Below are 22,420 nucleotides of genomic sequence, written 5' to 3'. Positions count from 1 at the left end.
GGTGATGTGTGTGAAGGTTAAGGGGAGGGAAGACTGAGGTACAGGTCTGGGAGTTGCATGCTGAGAGTGCAACTCTCGTGCAGCTAGTATGAGTATAGCAAGGAGGGACCAGGACTGAGTCTTCATGAAAACCCACAAGGGAGGCAGGAGGAAGAGGGAAGATAGAGAAGTACTGGTCAGAAGGGGCAAGGCCGAGAGAGGTTAAGGAAAACATGGTCTGGAGGGAAAATTGTATTGGGCAGTCAGGAAGGAATTGGGAGTTTTGAGAAAACTGTTCCTCCCAGAAAAAAAAGAGAAGGAACCATTTCCCAGAGGTTAAGGTGAGAGGGAAATGGAAGTGGTGGGCTCAGCCCATACACAACCCTGTCATTTGCTTACAGTTCCTACGTGTGGAAGAACGAGAGGTGGGGAGCCCATACACAGGACCTGAAGCCCTAAAGAAAGGCCCTCTGTTCATTAAGAAGGTGGCCACCGATCAAGGTCCCAAAGATCCACCCCAGGGAGAGGGTCCTTCAGACTTGCCCTGCCCCCCAGACCCTGCTTCTGGTACCAAGGAAGCCTCCAAGAGCACCATGACAGCCACCAGTGCCACCACTGCTGCCACCGAGCCCACACCCCAAGCGACAGGCCCAGAGCCGAAAGGCAAGGACAGTGCCAAAGGTTTCTGTGAGCCCATGGGGGAGAAGAAGAGTTCGACCTCCATCTTCCTGACTGTCCCAGGCCCCCACTCTCCAGGGCCCATCAAGTCACCCAGACCCATGAAATGCCTTGCCTCCCCATTCGCATGGCCACCCGCGAGGCTGGCTCCCAGCATGTCCTCGCTCAACTCCCTGGCCACCTCCTGCTTTGACCTGACAGATATCAGCCTCACCATTGAGTATGCACTTCTTTGCTTAATCTTTTCTAAGATCACCTGCCTGAAAAATAACTCCCTGGAGGGAAAAGTAGATATGAACTTACTTTTCTGTTCAAGTTCTGTTTTTTCACAGAATGGCTTCACGAGAGGCAGCATGGCGTGGTAGAAAGAACCCAGGGGAGGGATGGGGTGGGGTGGAGGGGAGAGCAAGTGAGCACAGGTACACCAGTCTATATACAAAACTGTAAATAGACCCTGGACTTTGGCTGTTACAGCAGAAATCTTCCCTGAATTCTGAAGTTACACAGGGATAATATGGAATTATGTAATCAATGACTGCCACTTAAGTGCTAATGATGGGGATAGTGCATTATTTAATTCCATTTTCACAATAACCCTATGAAATAGAACTTACTATCCTAAAAGTCAACTCACCCAAGGTCCCACAAGCAATCACGCTGTAAGGCAGGTCCCACTCCAGGGCTCATGCTCTTCCTATGGTAAAGCAGGATCATTACACGTGAATGTGGGATGGAACTGACATCCAACTGAAGAATTTTTAAATTAACCCATATTCCGAAAGCAGGACATGCTTTGTCTTGGGGATAGGGAGAGAGGCCAACACTTGTAAAGGCAAGAGAAGTGACCAGCCCTTTCTTTGCAGGGGCAGGGATTTCAGGCCGCGGAGGCTGGGCGAGATTCAGCTCACAGTGCGTTATGTGTGTCTGCGGCGCTGCCTCAGCGTGCTAATCAACGGCTGCAGGTAAAGACCCAAAATGGAGGGGGGCACTTGGCAGAGATGGGCAGCCCCAAGATACTAGTAGACAATACAATGGGAACCAGTGAGGTTTGAAGGCTGTCTTGCTGTGAGTGACAAGGTCCTCAATGGTGTTGATGGGCTCAAGCCAAGGGCTTTGCTCAGAAGCAAGCGCTGCCAAACTGTCTGGGGTAGTGGGAATCAGTACATTTTCTCAACTTCCTTTAGATGGAAAGTATTTAGCTGTATTCCAAACTATACGAAAACTCATGTTGTCAAAACCATGCATCGGATGTTTTGTCCTCCCAATTCTACAGACTTTTGCTTTGTTGGTCATCTAGACTCCTGGGCATTTTTATCCTCAAGGGCACCTAAAGCTCAATAGCTAGTACAGCTTTCTCCACATGAGTGTTTTCAATGTTTGAAAATCAGGACCTTTTTTCTTTAATGTCTTTGAAACCAAATCAGAAACCTGACACGCTGTACCAGCAGTGGAGTTGATCCTTATGTCCGTATCTACTTGTTGCCAGAAAGGAGGTGGGCAAGTCGTAAGAAGACCTCAGTGAAGCGGAAGACCGTGGAACCCTGGTTCGATGAGACGTAAGTGGTCCAGTCGGCCTGCCCAGAGTGCCTCGCCCACTCAGGTACTTGCTGAGCACCTGTTGTGTGCCTGGCCGTCTGCCGGATCATGTGAAGGGCTAGGGTTGAACAGGACAACATGGTCTATGCCTTCATGAAGCTTCTATATACTTTAGTGGAAGAAAAGAGTTGCCAGGGCAGTTTAGCAAAACAGCTGACTACTTACGTGGTCATAGGAGCTAAAGTATTCCTGATTATGTAATATTCCACACCTTTAAATGAAGCCTCTTTGGCAGGAAAAGGATTTTAATCTGGTTAAATATATTTTCTTTGAATCTGTGTTAGAGCAGAAGTTAAAAATAAACATAAAATTTTCTCTAAAGCAAGTCCTTTGGCCTCTCTTCCCTCCTTCAACAAAGCATAGGAGACAGATACCCTCAATACCTTGTCCACCCATGTCCTTGGGGGACATTGCTTGTTTTCGATGGCTTTGTGGGGGTAAGTCTTATCCATTTTTTATTTCAAGTGGGCCTCAAGGTACAGAAATAAAAATCTCATCATTGCTTCCTTCTTCACAATCCTGAGAAGACATTTCTAGCCAGCCAAGGAAGATATACCTGATAATTTTGGTTTTCTCTTATCTTAGAATAACTACCCATTTTAGCTTTTACTTCCCTTGACTATGGGACCAGACAGAAAATCAATAAGGCAACATTGACCTTAACAAGTATATACAGAACATTCCATCCAAAGCAGCTGAATATAGGTACATTCTCAAATGCATATGGAACACTCCTCAGGATAGATCATGTTAGACCACTAAAGTCTTAATTTAGGAAGACTGGAAAAGATGCCCCATATGATTTCAATCAAATGGCATGAAATCAGAAATTAATTAAAAGAGGAAAACTGGACAGTTCACAATTATGTGGAGATTAAACAATGTGTTATTGAACAACCAATGGGTCAACAAAGAAATCAAGAGAAATGAAAATGGAATGCAACAAAAGCAGTTCTAAGTGGGAAGTTCATAGCGATAAATCTCTAAATGAATAAACGAGATCAAAGCCCAAAGTTAGAAGGAAAGAAAAAGATCAGAGTGGGAATAAATGAAATAAACTAAAAGGACAATAGAAAAGATAAAACTAAGAGCTGGTTCTTTGAAAAGATAAAGTTGATAAACCTTTAGCTAGACATAACAAGGAAAAAAGACAAAATAAAATCAGAAAAAAGAAACATTACAAATGATACCACAGAAATATATATATTATTGATTTCAGAGAGATAGAAATATCAATGATGAGAGAGAATCACTGATCAGCTGCATGCCCCCCCCCCTCCCACCGGGGATTTGAGCCGTGAACTCCTGGTTCATAGGTCAGTGCTCAACCACTGAGCCAGACTGATACCACAGAAATAGAAAGGATCATAAAAGACTACAATTATACACCAACAGATTTAACAATCTAGAAGAAATGGGTAAATTCCTAGATACATACAACCTACCAAGGCAATCATGAAGAAATAGAAAATCTGAATAGACCAATTACTAGTAAGGATTTTGAATGAATAATATCTCAATAGAAGCAGAAAAAGCATTTCACATACATTCATTCATAATGAAAACTCTCAACATAACAAAGGCCATATATGACAAGCCCACAACTGATAGCATGTTCAATGATAAAAAGCTTTAAACCTTCTAAGATCAGGAACAAGACAAGTATGCTATGCCCATTCTTGTCACCTTATTCAACATAGTACTGGAAGTCCTAGCCAAAGCAATCAGGCAACAAAAAGAAATAAAAGGCCCCCAAATTGGAGAGAAGTAAAATTGTTACTATTTACTGATGACATACTATACATAGAAAATCCTAAAGAATCCACAAAAAAAACTGTTGAAACTAATCAACAAATGTAAGAAAGTTACAGGATACAAAGTCAATATACAAAAATATGTTGCATTTCTGTACACTAATGAACAGGGGATAAATTAATCCCATTTAAAATATTATAAAGAATAAAATACCTAGGAATAAATTTAACCAAGAAAGTGAAAGACCTGTAGATTGAAAACTATAAGACATTAATGAAAGAAATTGAAGGGGACATAAATAAATGGAAAGATAGTTTGTGCTCATGAATTGAAAAATTAATACTATCCACAGCAATCTACAGATTCAACAGAATCCCTATCAAAATCCCAGGTATATTTCATAGAGATAGAATAAACAATCCTAAAATTTGCATGAAACTATAAAAGACCCAAAGCAACCTTGAGAAAGAACAAAGCCAGAGGCATCACACTCCTCAATTTCAACTACTAGTATATTACAAAGCTACAGTAATCAAACAGAATGTTACTGGCATAAAAACAGACACACAGATCAATGGAACAGAATAGAGAACCCAGAAATAAACCCACACCTATATGATCAACTAATATTCAACAACAGCACCAAGACCACAAAGCACAATAGTCCAATGACTTAAGAGAGGCAAACAGACTCTTGACACTTCCAGGACAATGATTATGTATGCCAGTGATGCACTGAGTATCTGCTATGAGCCAATACTGTTCTATAAGCTATTCTCAATAGTCTATATATCTTCTGTTTCAAAAGTAGGAAAATGGATGAGACACTTTCAATGAAAATATGTAACTCTGATTTCCTGACTCTTTGCTTCTTAAAGATTTGAATTTTTTGTTCCCTTGGAAGAAGTACAGAAGAGGTCACTAGACGTTGCAGTGAAAAACAGTAGGCCACTTGGCTCACACAGAAGGAAGGAGCTAGGAAAAGTAAGTACAAGAACAAGAGTTCCTTGGGAATGGCACCCTTGTAGAAATTTTGATTGGATCGTTTAACTGTTACCAGAACTGAATTCAAGGAAGTTATGGCCTCATTAGGAGATTTTGGGTGTGTTTCTTAAAATATTCTTGAAACTAAATGATGTAGATGAATAAATTAATATGATAAATCCTACTGTAAAAAACTCAAGAATATCCCAATTCATTATTGCATAAGTGTTTGAACATCTACTATGGTATTAAGTATTGTTTCTGTATATTTTTCTGTATATATATATATATAGCATTGTTGTAAAGCTAGGATCTTATTACGTCAATATTTTTGTGATAGGATTTTGCTTAAAGTAGTAGAGGAAATAGAATCTTCAGAAAGATGCCAAGGGGAGACAAAGAAGAATTATATTTGTACAATACCTCGTAGTTGTATTCTAATAAACATCTCCTTATGCTCATCTTTTTAAAGCCCACTTCTATGAAGTAGGTGATATTATCCCCATTTTTACAGTTGAGGCAACTATGGTGTCTTGCTTTAAGTTATGATCAGTTAATGAGTAAAGGCAAGCTATTCTCTCTTTCTGTAACATTCATATAGACATTCCTGGGGTATACAGCAATTCACCTCCCCAGGACATTGAGGTCACTGTCCTTCTGGAGAGGTTCCATGTTGAAAGCCAAATAGACCTTTTTATGATCAATTCCATTTATCCCAGTATGTTTCCATTTAGTGCAACATTTTTTAAAGGGAACTGATTTATTTGTGATTGTTTAGGTGCTGATTGATTTATCAAAAGAAGATCTGATTATGGGCTTCTCACAATGGTAAGTGAGCCCTTTCATTTTATCATGTTAATAGTCTCATTTGCCCATATTCTCTCTCCAAAGTTTTTCTCTTCTCAGAACATTTCAGTTCCTTTGATTGAGGAGGAAGGCTGATTATCAATCACCTTTACTATCTGCAGATCTCACTTACCTAAAGGATCTGTCAGCTCTAGCCTTAATCCTGGCTTATAAAGAGATGGGTTCTGCTGGTCCCATACAGACCCATGCAAGCTAGACTGTCCTGATGCTATCACAACACACTCTCAATACTAACATAAATCCAAACCCAATTGTCTTACAGGTATGAGCTCACTCCAGATGGACAGCCCAGAAGTTGATGAAGAGCAACATAATCACCTTTATATTAAAATGTGTATATATGTATAGTTTGTAATTTAATTCAGAACAACCATTTGAAAATATATATACATACATTCTTGTGTGAATTTAACTGGATAGTATTAGAAAGAGGTAAACATAAGTAAAAGCCAGAACTACTCTCTCTTGGTTGGATTTAATTGTTCAAATTCCAAAAGAAATGGGGTATTCATGGCTAATCAATTATTAGAACCTCAGCAGTGATTTTTTTCACTTTTGATAGGTAATTATAGACCATCGGACTTAGGCCTTGCCTGAATGTATGTGTCAAAAGTGCCCTATCTCAGACATAGGGGGTGGGGAGGAGGCTTCTTTTATGAGACTAAAAGGTGACCCACCTCCAAATTGCCAAAAGATAACACTACCTAAGCCCACTGCCACCTCTGGTACTCCTCTGCCTGGGGATTTATTCCTGTATCTGAATTGGAACTAAAATGTATTTTTTTCTGATGGGGGGAACAGTGATATACCTAAACACCTTGAGTTAAATACTCTAGTGTGGATGGCCTGGGACCAAACTCCAGCATGTGGCATTATTTCCATAGGAAATGCAGGCCAGGTTCCAGACTCAGGTCTATGTCTGCACTCCCCTAGCAGAGCTGGACTCTGCTGCAGTCAGTGCCAGAGGGGCTTTCTGTATCCTCTCAGACAGATGTGGAAATTCAGCTTCACTTTTCTAAGAGACAGCTGGTTCCTCTAATAACATGTAAAAAGCAAACCATGTAAACTGTATATTTAAATAAGTGCCTCGTAGAGAGCAGAGTGGTGCAGCGGAAGTGTGCTGGGCCCATAAATAAGTGCCTCTTTTGCATTTCAAACTATAAAACCAAATATTCTTGTTCTCAGCTGTGCCTAGAGCTGTTATGAAGGTCACGTCCTTGTCTCCTTTATCCACTCAGACAATGCCCCGTTGCCATCAGTTTTCTCTCCCTGCTACTGCATTCCCTGCAGCTTTTCTAAGAATAGTAACATCTTAAAGCACAGTTTACTCTGTTATTCTCACTTATAAATTATCTATGATTTTCTCTTTTCTATAAGGTTAAAGCCCATTTGCCTTTTAAACCTAACATAATCTAATCTCCAGTTTTTTGCTACTTTATTTGCTCTATTCTAGAATAGTCCAAATATTACCTCCTGCTTATAAAAATCCTACTCAGCTCTTAAAGGCCTATCTCAAATCCACCTCCTCAACTAGGTCAATCCACACTGAAATGGCCTCTCCCCACCACCTATAGTATAGCAATACTGTCAATACTGTGCATTTTTTCATTTTAACAATTCCCTGCTTGTTACATTTAATTTTAAAAAGTTTACTAGGTATCTATATGCTAAGCAACTGCTTGTATTGTGTTTGGTATTTTTTGTTTCCGTTTACTCTCCAATTGAACTATAGAGGAACCTCGGTTCTTGAACTTAATTCATTCTGGAAGGCTGTTAAAGGAGTGATGTGTTCGAAAACCAAATCATTTTTCCCATTAGAAATAATGTAAATTCAATTAATCCATTCCAGACCCCCAAATGATTCACTGCTTTAATCTTTCTTATATACAGTACATGTCTAATGTACTTTTTAATCTATAAATAAGCACTTATTTTCTTAAATTTATCAAACCACCCCCTACTAGCCTTAAATGAATCACTTTCAGGTCAGCATGCAGCATCTTTATTTGTTCATTTATCACTGCCTCCAAAATGGCTGTCACTGACTGCTTTTTGTTTATCCAAATCAACCGTTTTTCTACCTCTTGGCCTCCTTTATGTCTTAAAATTGTGCTAATCAATGACTTCCCCAGCAACAAAAGCATTATCTCTTTGTTGCCTGAGCCTTTCATGCTGAGATATCAGCATGCTGAGATATCAGCATGAAAGGGTTGTCAGGTTGAAAACCGAAGTTTGGTTCCACAACCTAGACATTTTTTCTGTGAGCAACTTGGTCAAGAGCAGAATTGTTGGAGTTGGGAGACATTGGAGAAATGAGTTTTGACTATATAAGCTATTTGAATTGATTTTCACCTCCATCATCCAAGATTATGCTAATACATGGTAGATGTGTAATTTATTTCTGCTGAGATTTCTATCTTGAATGGCAAATTCTCATAATAAAATGGGGCGACTGATGCCTGTCCTATCTACCTCACAATGGCATTGTCATGTTCATTAAGTAGACTTGAAAATGGTGAAGTAAAAGGGAATGTTACCAGATATCATATCCTGAAATCTGGCAACCCTAAAACAACGGATCAAAACGGCAAAGCAGACAAGTAAAAACCTATCTTTCCTCTTCCAAACACATAGAAAACCTAGTTCAGTGGTTCTCAACCTTCTGGCCCTTTAAATGCAGTTCCTCATGTTGTGACCCATCCATAAAATTATTTTCGTTGCTACTTCATAACTGTAATGTTGCTACTGTTATGAATTGTAATGTAAATATCTGATATGCAGGATGGTCTTAGGCGACCCCTGTGAAAGGGTCGTTCGACCGCCCAAGGGGTCGCGACCCACAGGTTGAGAACCGCTGACCTAGTTAAAGCATGAACATTTATTTTAAACATGGTTGATTAAAAAGTAACACAGGTAAGGTTAAAGAGGCAATCTAAAGCAATGTATAGGAGTTGAAGGGGTGTTTAAGTGTTGAAGGGAACCTGAATTTTAGCATACACTAGCCAGGAGACAAGGCTACTTACTATGTGAGGGACAAGGAGCCTGAAAAATTTAGTGTCATCAAGTAAAGACCTTTTCAATAAAGACAAGGAATTGGTTGTCAGCAATGGGTGAAAACAATCAGCTAATCTCCCTTATGGGTTCACAGGATCTAAAGTTAACACAACTGACTTGGTATGGGAATCCCCCAAACTTGAAACTTATGTGAAAATTGGTTTTGAACCTGGAACCATGTGAAGCCCTGTAAGAGGCAACCACAAAACTGGCCCTTAGGGTTGCCATTCCCATCCAGGGCACGTGTGGACCACTGCAGCAGATAATTCCCCTAAAGCAGTGGTGCTCAACCTTCCTAATGCCGCGACCCTTTAATACAGTTCCTCATGTTGTGGTGACCCCCAATTTCATTGTTACAAATTGAACATAATTAAAGCATAGTGATTAATCACAAAAACAATATGTAATTATATATGTGTTTTCCGATGGTCTTAGGCGACCCCTGTGAAAGGGTCGTTTGACCCCCAAAGGGGTCGCGACCCACAGGTTGAGAACCGCTGGCCCTAAAGGGAAGCTCACTGGATAAATTATAAAAAGTATAATTTACAAATATGAAGCAGATTAAACAAAAATGGCCAGATGTATTTCAGCAAGAATTCAGAAGTGGTGTGTGGGAAACAGTAGAGAGTAAAGAAATCTGCAAAATATGTTGGTAACCCTCAGTAAGTCTTGATTGTTTAAAAACATACACAAGTCAAACAACTTGGGGTATATTAGACTAAATGTGAAAGGCAAAACTATATAGCTATAAGATAATATAGGAAAATAACATTACAACTTGTGACTACGGAAAGATTTCCTAAGACATGAAGAGCACTAACTATAACTATCAAAATTAGATTCTGCAGTTCATAAAAAGAAACTATAGGAAAATGGAAAAATACAAAATGGAAGAAAACATTTGCAACACATGTAACTGTCAAATCGCTCATGTCCAGAATATACAAATAATTCTTACAAACCAATAGAAAGACAGTCCAACAGAAAAATAAAGATACATAAATGCACTTTAAAAAAAGAAGTATAAATGGCCAATAACCAAATAAAAAGATGCTTACCTTCATTAGTAACAACACAAATAAACATTAAAATAACAGCTCTATACACTAGTCTGGAAAAAAAGTTTAAAAACTGATTTACTTGGTATTGGTCAGGATATGGAAAAGTAGGAACTCCTTTACAGATGTTGGGAGTATAAACTGGTGCAACAACTTTGGAAAATAGCTTGGCATTTTCTTCTAAAACTGCAGATACACAGTCCCTATTAAAAGTAGCCACACTTGCCCTCGCCGGTTTGACTCACTGGATAGAGTGTCGGCCTAAATAACAGCTCTATACACTAGTCTGGAAAAAAAGTTTAAAAACTGATTTACTTGGTATTGGTCAGGATATGGAAAAGTAGGAACTCCTTTACAGATGTTGGGAGTATAAACTGGTGCAACAACTTTGGAAAATAGCTTGGCATTTTCTTCTAAAACTGCAGATACACAGTCCCTATTAAAAGTAGCCACACTATCATCCCAGAGCCTCCATTCACATTGTTACCTATAGAAATAGTACTACCTCCATTTGTACAGTACACAGCCTCTGTGGCTACATATAGAAGTGTTTTCCCCTAAGATCCAGCAGTTTTACTTCTTGGATATTGATTCTAGAAAACTTGCACACAAGTGTACAAAGTTCCATGTACAAGAATTTTCATAGCAGCAGTTCATAGTAGCTAAGAACTAGAAACAACCTAAATATCAATCTCCAGTAGAACAAATGGATTATAGAATATTCATAGAGGAATACTAGACAGCAATGAAAACAAATGGCCTAGACTTACACAACAACATGGATGTACAGTAAAAACATAGTACTGACCAAAATAAGAAATGTTAAAAATAAACACATGATTCCATTTTTATAAAGTTCAAAACTAGGCAAAATTCAACTACCTTGGTTTAGGCATACACACAAAAATGACCAAGCTATTTTTACAAAATAAACACTTCCTTACCTCTAATGGTGGGTGGGGAGGCCTTTTGGAGTGCTTGTGATGTTCTACTTTTTGGTTGTTGCATGGTGTTCACTTTATAATCATTTGTTATACTTGACATTTATGGTTTTTAGCATTTTTAACATATATTTTACAATAAATAAAAGATTAGTGAAATAAATGAAAAAGAATATCCAGCAACTATTAATTAAAAGGACAAGATTGCATTCAAGGCAAAATGCATTAGGAGCAATAAACAGAGATATTAATCAAGAGGATATTATCAACTATGAATTTGTAAATACTTATAAAATGGATTCAAAATATATAAAACAAAATTTGAAAAATTCAGAGATTTCAGTATCGCCCATAAACTAACAAGTCAAGCAGACAAAAAGTAGATTTAAACAACATAGTAGCTATATATGTGTGTGTATATGAAATTAGACTTTTTTAAAGCACATGTAGAACAGGTATATAATTTATCACATAGTCAACAAATTTCCAAATACTTAATATCCAAAAGACCATGTTCTCTGACTACAATGCAATAAAATTAGAAAAAATAAAGAGACAACCCTGAATTATTTTCTTCTAAACTTCCACTTTTAACCAGGATGGACTGACAGAAACCAAATTTACCCTTCCACCTATACCAACCAAAATCAAAATAAACAACAAAAAGACAAAATACATGAAAACAATAGTTTTCAAGACACTGAATATCAGGTATGTGTCCACAAAAAGACCTGAACATGAATATTCATAGGAGTTTTATTTGTAGAAATAGTAAAAAACTGGAAATAACCCAGATTTCCAACAATAAATGAGTGGACAAATTATGGTCTATTCAGACAATGAAATACTGCACAGCAATAAAAAGGAACAAAATAAATGCAACAACATGCAAAAATCTCAAAATAATTATTTCAAGTGAGAATACAAAAGAAGAGAACACAGGCCTAACCGGTTTGGCTCAGTGGATAGAGCGTCAGCCTGCGGACTCAAGGGGCCCAGGTTTGATTCCAGTCAAAGGCATGTACCTTGGTTGCGGGCATATACCCACTAGGGAGTGTGCAGGAGGCAGCTGATCGATGTTTCTCTCTCATCGATGTTTCTAACCCTCTATTCCTCTCCCTTCCCCTCTGTAAAAAAAATCAATAAAATATATTTTAAAAAATCTTTTCCCTTAAAAAAAAAAGAAAGAAAATTAGAAAGAAAGAACACATTGTATGACTCCATTTACATAAAATCCTATCAAATGCAAACTATAATGACTAAAAGCAGATTATTTGTTGCCAGGGCAAAGAAATAAATTTTGGAGTGATGGTATGTTTATTATTTTGAATGTGGTGATGGTTTCACATGTGTATAAGAACTTATCACACTATATACTTTAAATATGTATAATTCATAGGTCAATTATACATCAATAAAATTGTAAGAAAATCAAGAGGTAAATATTTGCAGAACTTTACTTATATTTTAACTAATTGTCTGATAAAGAGGACTTAACATTTTTACTAGTGGCATTAGCCCTCCAAAAAACTCCTAGGCCTCTGAAGAAGAGTCTGAAAAACCTTTGTTTTAAACCAGCGGTACAGGATAACACTCCAACCAAGTGAGCTACACTGGCCAGGTCCCAAATATTTTTTCTATCCAACCCTCAGATACAGATTCTTTCACAAATTGTGGGCTAGTGTTTGGAAATGTAATTGCAGGCTAACAAAACAATTTTAAATCTAGAAAGAACTATGTCTAATCCCTAAGGTCACAACACCAAGGACCTGGATGCTTATCTACTGACATTACTCTCTCCACTCCAACCTGCTGCTTCATGGAAATTCTTTGTAATATTCTACACAACCACAAACAAGAATAACTAAGAACTCTTCCTAGGCCTACTACTTATGACAGTGAGCGGGGAGGGGATACAGGGCTGTGGTAGGGGAGAAGCAGCAATAACTCAAAGTGGCTTATACTCATAGATGTGAGGCAGAACACTAGTCCTTTAAGAAAATAAAGACTTGAATATTGAAAATAAAGAATAAGTAGATGACAGCCAAGGGTGAACCTGCTGCCCAAGGAAGGCTCAGCCTAGTAAGAGAATATGACTCATTATTCGTGAGTGATACAAATAAGTCACTGAGGACGCTTATGTTTGAAAATTCTTCATAAAAATTTTATTTAAGATCTCATGCCCTTATAAAAAGTACATTACATCAAGATTGCAAAAAAAAGACACTTTTTTATGAGAAACTTTTATCTACTCATCTATGTTACCTCGTAATTCATTTCCTACCCTAACACATTTCCTCCTCCTTCCTTTTCTTACTCTTGCTTTGAAAGGATAAGTGCCATGAGGGATATCCTAATAGAAGGTGCCATTTTCTTGCCAGGAAAGCAATATCTTCCTACTGGACTTAAGAAAGCCATTGGCATTCCTTGTTCCCAGAACCAGAAAGGTCACTAAATCCTGAACTTAAATGTGACCTTTCTATTATTTTCAATCTCTCCCTGAGTTTCTCTTGTACTTACACACTATACTTTAAATCAATCTTAAATTTTAAGCACTCAAGAATTGCTTAAGAAATGATTAAAGGGTCTAAAGTTAACTGCTTTAACTTAACTGTTTTCTACATAAGAATCTCAAAGTTAAAAAAAAATGAGTGAGAACCCAATACAAAGAAGGGGATGAATTCTGAAAGTAAACACTTTTTATGACTCTTGTCTCAAAGGTAAGATCAATTGTACAAAATAATTAGAATGTTAAGAATGCAATTTACACAGTAAAAATGATTTGTTTTCAGTATGAAAGTACTTTTAATTTCTTTACTGCAGGTACAATGGCATCCAAGTTATCAATTTCTGTAATAAAAAACACACAGTAATAATAAAAGAGTAGCACTGTCTAGTGATAGGCTCAGATGAAATGAGAATTTCTATGCAAAAGCAAACCTCAAACACAAAAGCAACAACACTGGTGCTTTCATGTACATGACATTTTTCTCCAATAGTGATAAGAGTTATCAATAATTCAGACACAGATGCTTCACAGGGCATCTTGTTTGTAAAAGCTACCACATACCGACAAGCATTCACTGCCTTTAAAATTAAATTCATTAGCAGTATGCTTTTATTAATAGATCGTTCTGGCCACATTTATGATATTATGTTACTGCCTCTTTAAGTCTGTATAATTACGTGAGTGAGCCTACATGGTGAAATCCCAGGTAGAGGCCATCTCTCTCCTGGGTCCCTAAGGATTTCTTTGCATGAAACATAGTCCTATCCTTAATTCTTTTGGAAAAATTTCTCATTAGGATCACTCTTAAGTATACTTTTTAGGATGAAACCTATCTATCTAATAAAAGATGTGAAGCTTCCCAAAGTACAACTATCAGATGCAATGTATTATAGAGGTTAGCCTGCTCCAGCTTCCCAGATAAATCAGTTGAGGTTTTTCTCCACCAGCTTCTTTCTGAATCTGATTTTTCTTCCTAAAACGATCTTTTCCCAATCAGCCTAAATCAGACTCTGTCTGAAAGCTCCTGGCTACTGAGGAAGCACAGTCCTTTCTCTGATTATCTAAACTCCATGCCCTACCCGGTTTGGCTCAGTGGGTAGAGTGTCAGCCTGTGGACTGAAGGGTCCAAGGTTCGATTCAGTCCAGGGCACGTACCTTGGTTACAGGTTCCCTGATTGAGGTATCTGCAGGCAGCAACCAATTGATGTCTCTCTCTCACATCGCTGTTTCTCTCTGTCTCTCCCTCTCCCTTCCACTCTCTCTAAAAGTCAATGGAAAAATATCCTCAACTGAGAATTAACAACAAAAAAATAAAAAAAATAAACTCCAACCCTACTTAAAGTAAGCCCCAGTGGTAGGTTCTCTAGATTCTCACCACTTTTTCTAGATTATTCTGCTAGGCCACTGTTCATAAACCTTACATAAAACATGCTTCCTTAGTATCCACCTTTCTCCCTCAATGTTTAGCTGGATTTGGGTTGTTCTTCCTTTTGCCTAAACACATGACCCATGTTGCTTAAGCTTCTGACTTCAGTCAGAATACTTTTCTGGATCCACTTACAAAGCATCGAGATATAAGAAAGGAAAAAATATAAGCAAATTTACAACATAGAATTTGGTTTACACATTAAAACCTGGTAAGGTATAAGAGCACGCTATTATCTAACCCCATTCTGAAATCGCACATATTTTCTCACTAAATGGGAAATCTACCTGATAAATGAACCTCACAGAGAAGAATCTTGGCTGATACGAAAATTTTCTGATTATATGAAAGGAAGAAAGTCCTTCTCCATATCTGATATTCAGTACATCACTCTGTAGGACTAGATGCTTAACATAACATCTAGTAATAAAAAAAAGTCATGCTTGCCAAAACAGATTTAACTTTCCCAATGTTATGTATATATTTAACTCCAGAATTCCAACTGTGACTAAAATGCAGACTTCACCTGCAGGGAGACTTGGCTTCTTGAAGCAAATGATCTCACATGAACCATGCTGATAACATCTGAGAGGAAGTTTGTATAGAAGGATTCTAAAATAAGTGTTACCAGTACATCCATTAAAATATTTATTAATAATGAGAACTTCGCTATTTAAGTTAACTATGCAGAAGCAAGTAAAATCATATTATTCTATACTGGGGATCAAACCCACAACCTGAGTATGTGCCCTGACAAGAAATCAAACCTACCACCTTTTGGTGGATGGGACACTGCTCCACCCAACTGAGCCACACCAGCCAGGAATCATTTGTATATTTAAAAAACACAGTAGATAAGTACTATCTTTTAAAAGGAGCAAGAGGAGGAGGAAGAGAAAAAACACTACCCAAGGTCATAAATTCTATCACAGCGTCAGGGCCTAGCCAGAGTAAATTGTCACTTCTCATCTTAAGGTCCCAGGACAAAGGCAGCCCCTTACTCCTTAAAGGATATGTGCTTCTCTGTTCTGTAGACTAATCCCAAACACCTCTAACTGCAAGTTAAGAGTGTTTTGCAGAACTACTCATAGTTTCCAGACACTTTCTACCAAACACTCTAGGTGAAAACACTAATTCAGTGACTAAGGAGAACGGTCTTCGCTCAAACCCACTGACATCTTCAGACTTGAAATTTAAACACCATTAACAGAGATCTTACCTAAGATTTCAAGTAGATCATTAGTGAATGCCTGAAATGCTGGAAAAAATTCCTCGTGTTCTTGCAATTTGATGATAATGCTTAAAAAAACAAAAAAACAAAAAACACGCAGTTTACACTGAATTTCCAACTTAAAGTTCTTGCATCTGATTGAATATAGAACATTTTCAAAATAGAAATTGTCCTAACTTAAATATAAATTTAATAATTTACTGTAATAATTTCTTTTGAGCTCTTCGTTCATCAAACATCACTTTTCTAAAATATATATATCTTATTATCAGTGTAAATATCTGTTCTAAGGTTAAATTTAGGTAAATTCATATAAAGTTTCCCTACCATGTAGCTCAAGGATTCTTAAGAGACCATGTTCTATAATATATTAAAAAATAATTGGCTTTGCCCTAACTGGTTTGGCTCAGTGGATAGAGTGTCGGCCTGCGGACTGGAGGGTCCCAGGTTCGATTCCGGTCAAGGGCATATACCTTGGTTGCGGGCACATCCCCAGTAGGGAGTGTGCAGGAGGCAGCTGAATTGATGTTTCTCTCTCATCGATGTTTCTAACTCTCTATCCCTCTCCCTTTCTCTCTGTAAAACATCAATAAAATTAAAACAACTCCTTAACATTTTATCTTCTAATCAAATATGTAGTGTACTAAAAATAGAACTTGTTTATACATTCTAAACTCACATGAAGTTGCTAACAAGGTTTGAATTTCTCCACATATAATGTCCCCTGGGAACAGGCTTATAGCAATAACGCTAGATTATATAAACATATACACCTTATGTAAGCCTATAGGCCAGTGATGGTGAACCTATGACATGCGTGTCAGAGGTGACACGCGAACTCATTTTTTTGGTTGATTTTTCTTTGTTAAATGGCATTTAAATATATAAAATAAATATCAAAAATATACATCTTTGTTTTACTATGGTTGCAAATATCAAAAAATTTCTATATGTGACACAGCACCAGAGTTAAGTTAGGGTTTTTCAAAATGCTGACATGCTGAGCTCAAAAGGTTCACCATCACTGCTATAGGCTCTACAATCTATTTTTATCTTGAAAACACTTGGCATTCTCTCCATCCCTAAGGTGTGAGATTATTTTAGATTGTCAAGTTATTTAAAGGATGCTATTCCAAACAGGAAAGGTAAAGAACTTAAAAAGTTGTGAGAGTCTTTAATTTCACCACTCTAACGATTCTGAATGATATTTTGCAAGCTTTTTAAAACAAATACCTTTGGAGGTCCTCAGGTCCCAATACCTGCATAACCTGTTCATTCATATCCTCATTAATCAGCCTACACAATTTTCCAACTGTGCTTACCAGCACACACAATGAGGATGAACTATCTGCAAAAAGATAAAATAAAAGAATAAGGTATTTTAAGCTAAGATTTGGAAACAGCCTAAATGCCCATCAGCAGATGACTGGATTAGAAAACTGTGGTACATCTACACAATGGAATACTACGCTGCTGTAAAAAAGAAGGAATTCTTACTATTTTCAACAGCATGGATGGAACTGGAGAGCATTATGCTAAGCAAAATAAGCCAGTCAGTGAAAGATAAATACCACATGATCTCACTCATTTGTGGAATATAAAGAACATTATAAACTGGTGAACAAAAATAGATACAGAGGCAAAGAAGCATCAAACAGACTGTTAAACTACAGCGGGAAGGCAGGGGAGGGTTTGGGGGGGGATAAGAGATAAACTGAAGGACTTGCATGAATGCATATAAGCATAACCAATGGACACAAGACACTGGGGGAAGGAGGGGGAGGGCATGTGCCAGGGGGAGGGGGGGAAGGTCAATGGAGAAAGAGGAGACACATGTACTACTATTTGTAATACTTTAAACAATAAAATAAAATAAAAGAATAAGGTATTTTTAAAAACGAATTCTCAAAATCATTATCAAACCAATTATCCTTAATTATCCTTCACTTATCGTGAATTTTTAAAAAATTTTTTTACCTACTTTTTGTTGATTTATTAGGAATAATTCTTAAATGGGGGCCCAAAATGACTAAGGGTCATCACCTAATTCTAAGAGTTCTTGGAGGTTTCTCACAGCACTGTTCAGTTCTCCAAGCCTAGTATAAACTTCATTCATTCGGGGATAGACTCCAGTTAAAGAAGGCACATCAAATAATTTTTGGAAATGAGAAACAATAGCTTGCAAAGTTTTAAAGTTTGGTATGTTCCTGTCCTGTCCAAAAGAGGGAGAAAAAGGAAGTTCACATGTTAAAAATAATTCCAAATCTTTAAAAAAAATAATAAAAACTTTAAAAAGAGAAATAAAGTCCTAGTAGACTATCAATATCCATATTGTTACCAATTTTAAGATTACATCCTATATAATCCTATATAATAAAAGGCTAATAATGCAAATTGACCAAACTGTGCAATGACCAGTCACTATTACACACACTGACCAACAGGGGGCAAACGCTCAACGCAGGAGCTGCCCCTGGCCGGGCTCAAGGCTGGCAAGCGCAGTGGTGGTGGCAGGAGCCTTTCCCACCTCGCAGCAGCACTAAGGATGTCCAACTGCTGGCTTAGGCCCGCTCGGACTGCACAAGAGGGCGCAGGCCAGGCTGAGGGACCCTCCCTTCCCCCGCCCCCCGCCCAGTGCACAAAATTTGTGCACTGAGCCTCTAGTTAAAATATAAACATTTTCATAAGTATTAAGTATTACCTTTTCCTTATTTTCAACTTCTTCCAACATGGTATCTACTATAAACAACAGATCTTCAACTCTGATACCTTCCTTTTCATCCTGCTTCTTTAAATTATGCCAAGGCACCAATTCTGCAGATAGTGTTTTCAAGGACTTATACAAATCCTTTATAACAAAAGAAATAACAAGATTTTATTGGTTTAAAAATAAGTTTCCATAAAAATACTAATAAAATATAATTATGTTTCAATGTCTTTTTAAAAATCAGGATTTAGTCCTAACCAGTTTGGCTCAGTGGATAGAGCGTTGGCCTGCAGGCTCAAGGGTCCCAGGTTCGATTCCGGTCAAGGGCATGTACCTTGGTTGCGGGCACATCCCCAGTAGGGAGTGTGCAGGAGGCAGCTGATCGATGTGTCTCTCTCATTGATGTTTCTGGCTCTCTATCCCTCTAATAAAATATATATTTTTTTAAAAATCAGGATTTATGTTAGGATTTACTAAGTACATTAATTATTATCAGTATTTTTTTTTAAATACCATTACCAGTTTAGGAAAGCCTATTAAAATAGTTTTTTTCCAGGTAAATATAGGCCTTACATAAAACATTCTATATTAATTGTCTTTGAACTGGATGTTTTAAGCAATTATATATTATTTTATTATTAGCTTATGTAATTTAAGTAATTGGTTTGATTATTGATGGATAAAAAATAAGCTTGCTCTTTATATTTTTGCCTTGAATTTTCATAACAAACTTAAGATGTAATTTACACAACATAAAATTCACCCTCTTTAAGTGTACAATTGAGTATTTTAATATATTTACAGAGATATGAAGCCATTATTTAATTTCCGAGCATTATTATCAGCACAAAAATAAACCTGCACCTACTTGAAGTCATTCCCCATTCTGTCCTGACCCTAGGCCCTGGGTAACTACTAATCTGCTTTCTTTTTCTATGGATTTGACTATTCTGGGCATTTCACATAAAATGGAATCATATAATAAATGGCCTTTTGTGACTGGCCTTTTTTATTTAGGATAATATTTTCCAGCTTCACCCATATTATGCATATATCTCCAAGCAGGTTTTAATTTGAAAGGATGACTAAATTAATTATATTTAATCTTGATGATGGCCTACTTAGTTTTCCTGGTCTAGACACATTGCCCTAATCTATTTTATTTTTATTTTTTTATTTTTTATTTTTTTGCCCTAATCTATTTTAAACTGTATAGGGGCAAGGCTACTGAAAGTTTAGAACTTTAAGACTGGTCAACTGCTAAACAAATATTTACTGAACATCCATACGTGCACGGCACAGTACTTGGCCCTTTAGAACAATGCTGTCCAAAAGAAATGTGAGTCATAGTAATTTTAAATTGTCTAGTAGCCACACTTTAAAAAGAGAAACACGTGACATTAATGATTTATTTTATTTAACCCAATATATCTGAACTATTACCATTTAGTATTTTTTTTTCCACACTAAGACTTCTAAATGGTGTATTTTATACTTATAGCACATCTCAATTGGAACCAGCCACATTTCAATGATCAAAGCTGCATGTGGCAGGTGGTTACTGTATTAGTGCAATTTCAGAATACAGAAAGAAGTACCAGGTATATAGGAAATTCCTTTTCCAACTCTTTTAGTCCACCACTTATTTAACACTTTCCAATTAACACACATAATGATATCTTTAACCTTTCATTTGGTAAGAAGGTAATCACCTATTTTAGCAATTCAAGGCAATACATTCAATGTCAAATGAATGTTTTAAACATTAGGTGACACCAGAATATTTTAAAAAGTCCAAAAGTTGCAGCATAATGAAACTTTCATTAACCAACGTTCCATCAACAAGATGCAGTCATATACAAATGGCCTATGGTACAAACCACACCAATTATAAAATTTTACTTGAGAATAAAAGTCTTAGCAAGATTAAGCGGGGGGAAGATGTCTGATGTACTCAGCAGTGCAGGATGGCTGTAGGGGTCCATCAAGCAAGCCCTGAAAAACCTAAAAGAGGGTCTTCTAGATTCTCCACATTGCTCAGCTAAGGGATGTAGAAGTACAGGTCATGACTGACTTTGGATGGCTGGCCTCTGGAGCACTAGGGGATGGGAAAGCTACAACACAGCACAGCATTGGGCTGGGAAAGCTACAGAGTCTGTAGCTCAACTTTCCGGAAAATGTGGGTGGTGGGAAAGAGAAGGAAGGAGACAGCTAGCTAGCTAGCTCCAAGCTTTTTCCATCCTTCTCTTTTACACCAAATCTAACTTGAGAAATAAACTAAGTTGGGAAAATGGCTGTTCCAAACTGAGGCTGCTACAGTATAGAAAACCTTTCATATAAGGAGACCTCAAAGAACCTCATGTACTTCCTCAATTTGGATCCCGATTCTGCAGTATAAGGTAAATACCTGACACACGGCCCCATATCTCTGAGTTACTTCAGTGGCAAGGTCACTAAATTCCTGTTGGGGGTCCTCAGGATATTCTAATTATAAAACTAATTCTCCTTGTCTCTTTCTAGTGGGAAAAATATACAGTAGCAAGAACTCACCACCACTGTAAAGCTTTTCCTGGGGGCTCCTTCCTCCTCCAGAATTTGGAGTACAAATTATTTGCATCATCCACTTGGCACTTCATGGCCTATCTGTTTTCATTTCTTCCTATGGTAAATTTTATTTCATATATTTTAGCATGTTTTCTCTCTCCAATTAATCTGAACCTGTGTTCACATTTTCTGATACCTCCCACAATGAACACAGTAAATAACCAATAACTATCCGTTTCTTTGATTCTTCCTTTGCCTCCTTTCTCTTCTAATCTTTCCCTTGTCTTGGGAAGGCTGGGGCATTTTTTTAGCCCATCTGCCCTGAGAAGGAGAAAATTGAAGTCTGCACTAATCTCTCCTACTGGAAGAATCCCCTGACAAGCAATAATTTGGAAAATGCCATGATTTACATAAGTAATCACTAATTATTTCACTCTCTTCTAAGATATAAACTGGAGGAACTCAAGCCTATAAAATAGGTATATTAATCCAACACTGTCACTCAATTAAAATTTTCCTTATTTTATTTTATAGCTCTGAGCCCTAGTTAAAATGGGAAGAAAAAATTAGGGTGAAATGTGAAGATTCTTTCATCAGTTACAGGTATGTTTTCATTAAAAACTTTTAAAATTCAGTACTATATCCTCTATTTTGTTGCCTTGGAATGTGTTATTCTGCTTTATTCTTTTGACAAATATTGAGCATTTATTATATATCAGGAGATTCCTTGGAATACGTCAGAGGACAAAGACAAAACCCCTGGAGCTTATACATTCTTACTCGTATCTTTTGCACCCTTTATACTTCCTGTGATAAGACTTCTACTGACAAATACTATTACTGAATCACACCTTCATGAACAGAGGAATGCTATATATATATTAGTTACTGAAAAATCTAAAATTTAAAGGGTACAGCCCTAACTGGTTTGGCTCAGTGGATAGAGCATTGGCCCTTGTACTGAAGGGTCCCAAGTTCAATTCCAGTCAAGGGCACATACTTTGGTTGCAGGCTCAATCGCCAGCGGGGGGTGTGCAGGAGGCGGCCAATCAATGATTCTCTCATTGATGTTTCTATCTCTCTCTCCCTCT

General features: G+C 37.4%; 2 protein-coding genes across 2 annotated transcripts in view; one reads left to right on the top strand and one right to left on the bottom strand.

The window, feature by feature from the left end:
- Window positions 1–6,314, top strand: part of ESYT3 (extended synaptotagmin-like protein 3) — a 51,940-nt gene extending 45,626 nt beyond the window's left edge. Inside the window, exons 19-24 of the mRNA XM_014537595.1 lie at window positions 381–877; window positions 1,521–1,619; window positions 2,082–2,213; window positions 4,887–4,992; window positions 5,771–5,820; window positions 6,122–6,314. Of these exons, the coding sequence (XP_014393081.1) occupies window positions 381–877; window positions 1,521–1,619; window positions 2,082–2,213; window positions 4,887–4,992; window positions 5,771–5,820; window positions 6,122–6,158 (921 nt within the window). The 3' untranslated portion in view covers window positions 6,159–6,314. The remainder of the gene's footprint in view (window positions 1–380; window positions 878–1,520; window positions 1,620–2,081; window positions 2,214–4,886; window positions 4,993–5,770; window positions 5,821–6,121) is intronic.
- Window positions 6,315–13,690: 7,376 nt separating this feature from the next.
- The window catches only part of CEP70 (centrosomal protein 70kDa), a 45,409-nt gene continuing 36,679 nt past the window's right edge, over window positions 13,691–22,420 (bottom strand). The window contains exons 13-17 of the mRNA XM_014537594.1: window positions 18,780–18,926; window positions 18,122–18,290; window positions 17,312–17,426; window positions 16,067–16,146; window positions 13,691–13,762 (exon numbers count right to left, since the gene is read on the bottom strand). Coding sequence (XP_014393080.1) covers window positions 13,701–13,762; window positions 16,067–16,146; window positions 17,312–17,426; window positions 18,122–18,290; window positions 18,780–18,926 — 573 coding nt within the window. The 3' untranslated portion in view covers window positions 13,691–13,700. The remainder of the gene's footprint in view (window positions 13,763–16,066; window positions 16,147–17,311; window positions 17,427–18,121; window positions 18,291–18,779; window positions 18,927–22,420) is intronic.

This window comes from Myotis brandtii, unplaced genomic scaffold, assembly GCF_000412655.1.
Source record: "Myotis brandtii unplaced genomic scaffold, ASM41265v1 scaffold18, whole genome shotgun sequence".
NCBI classification, from domain to species: Eukaryota; Metazoa; Chordata; class Mammalia; order Chiroptera; family Vespertilionidae; genus Myotis; species Myotis brandtii.
This window is presented reverse-complemented; position numbering and strand designations above follow the sequence as displayed.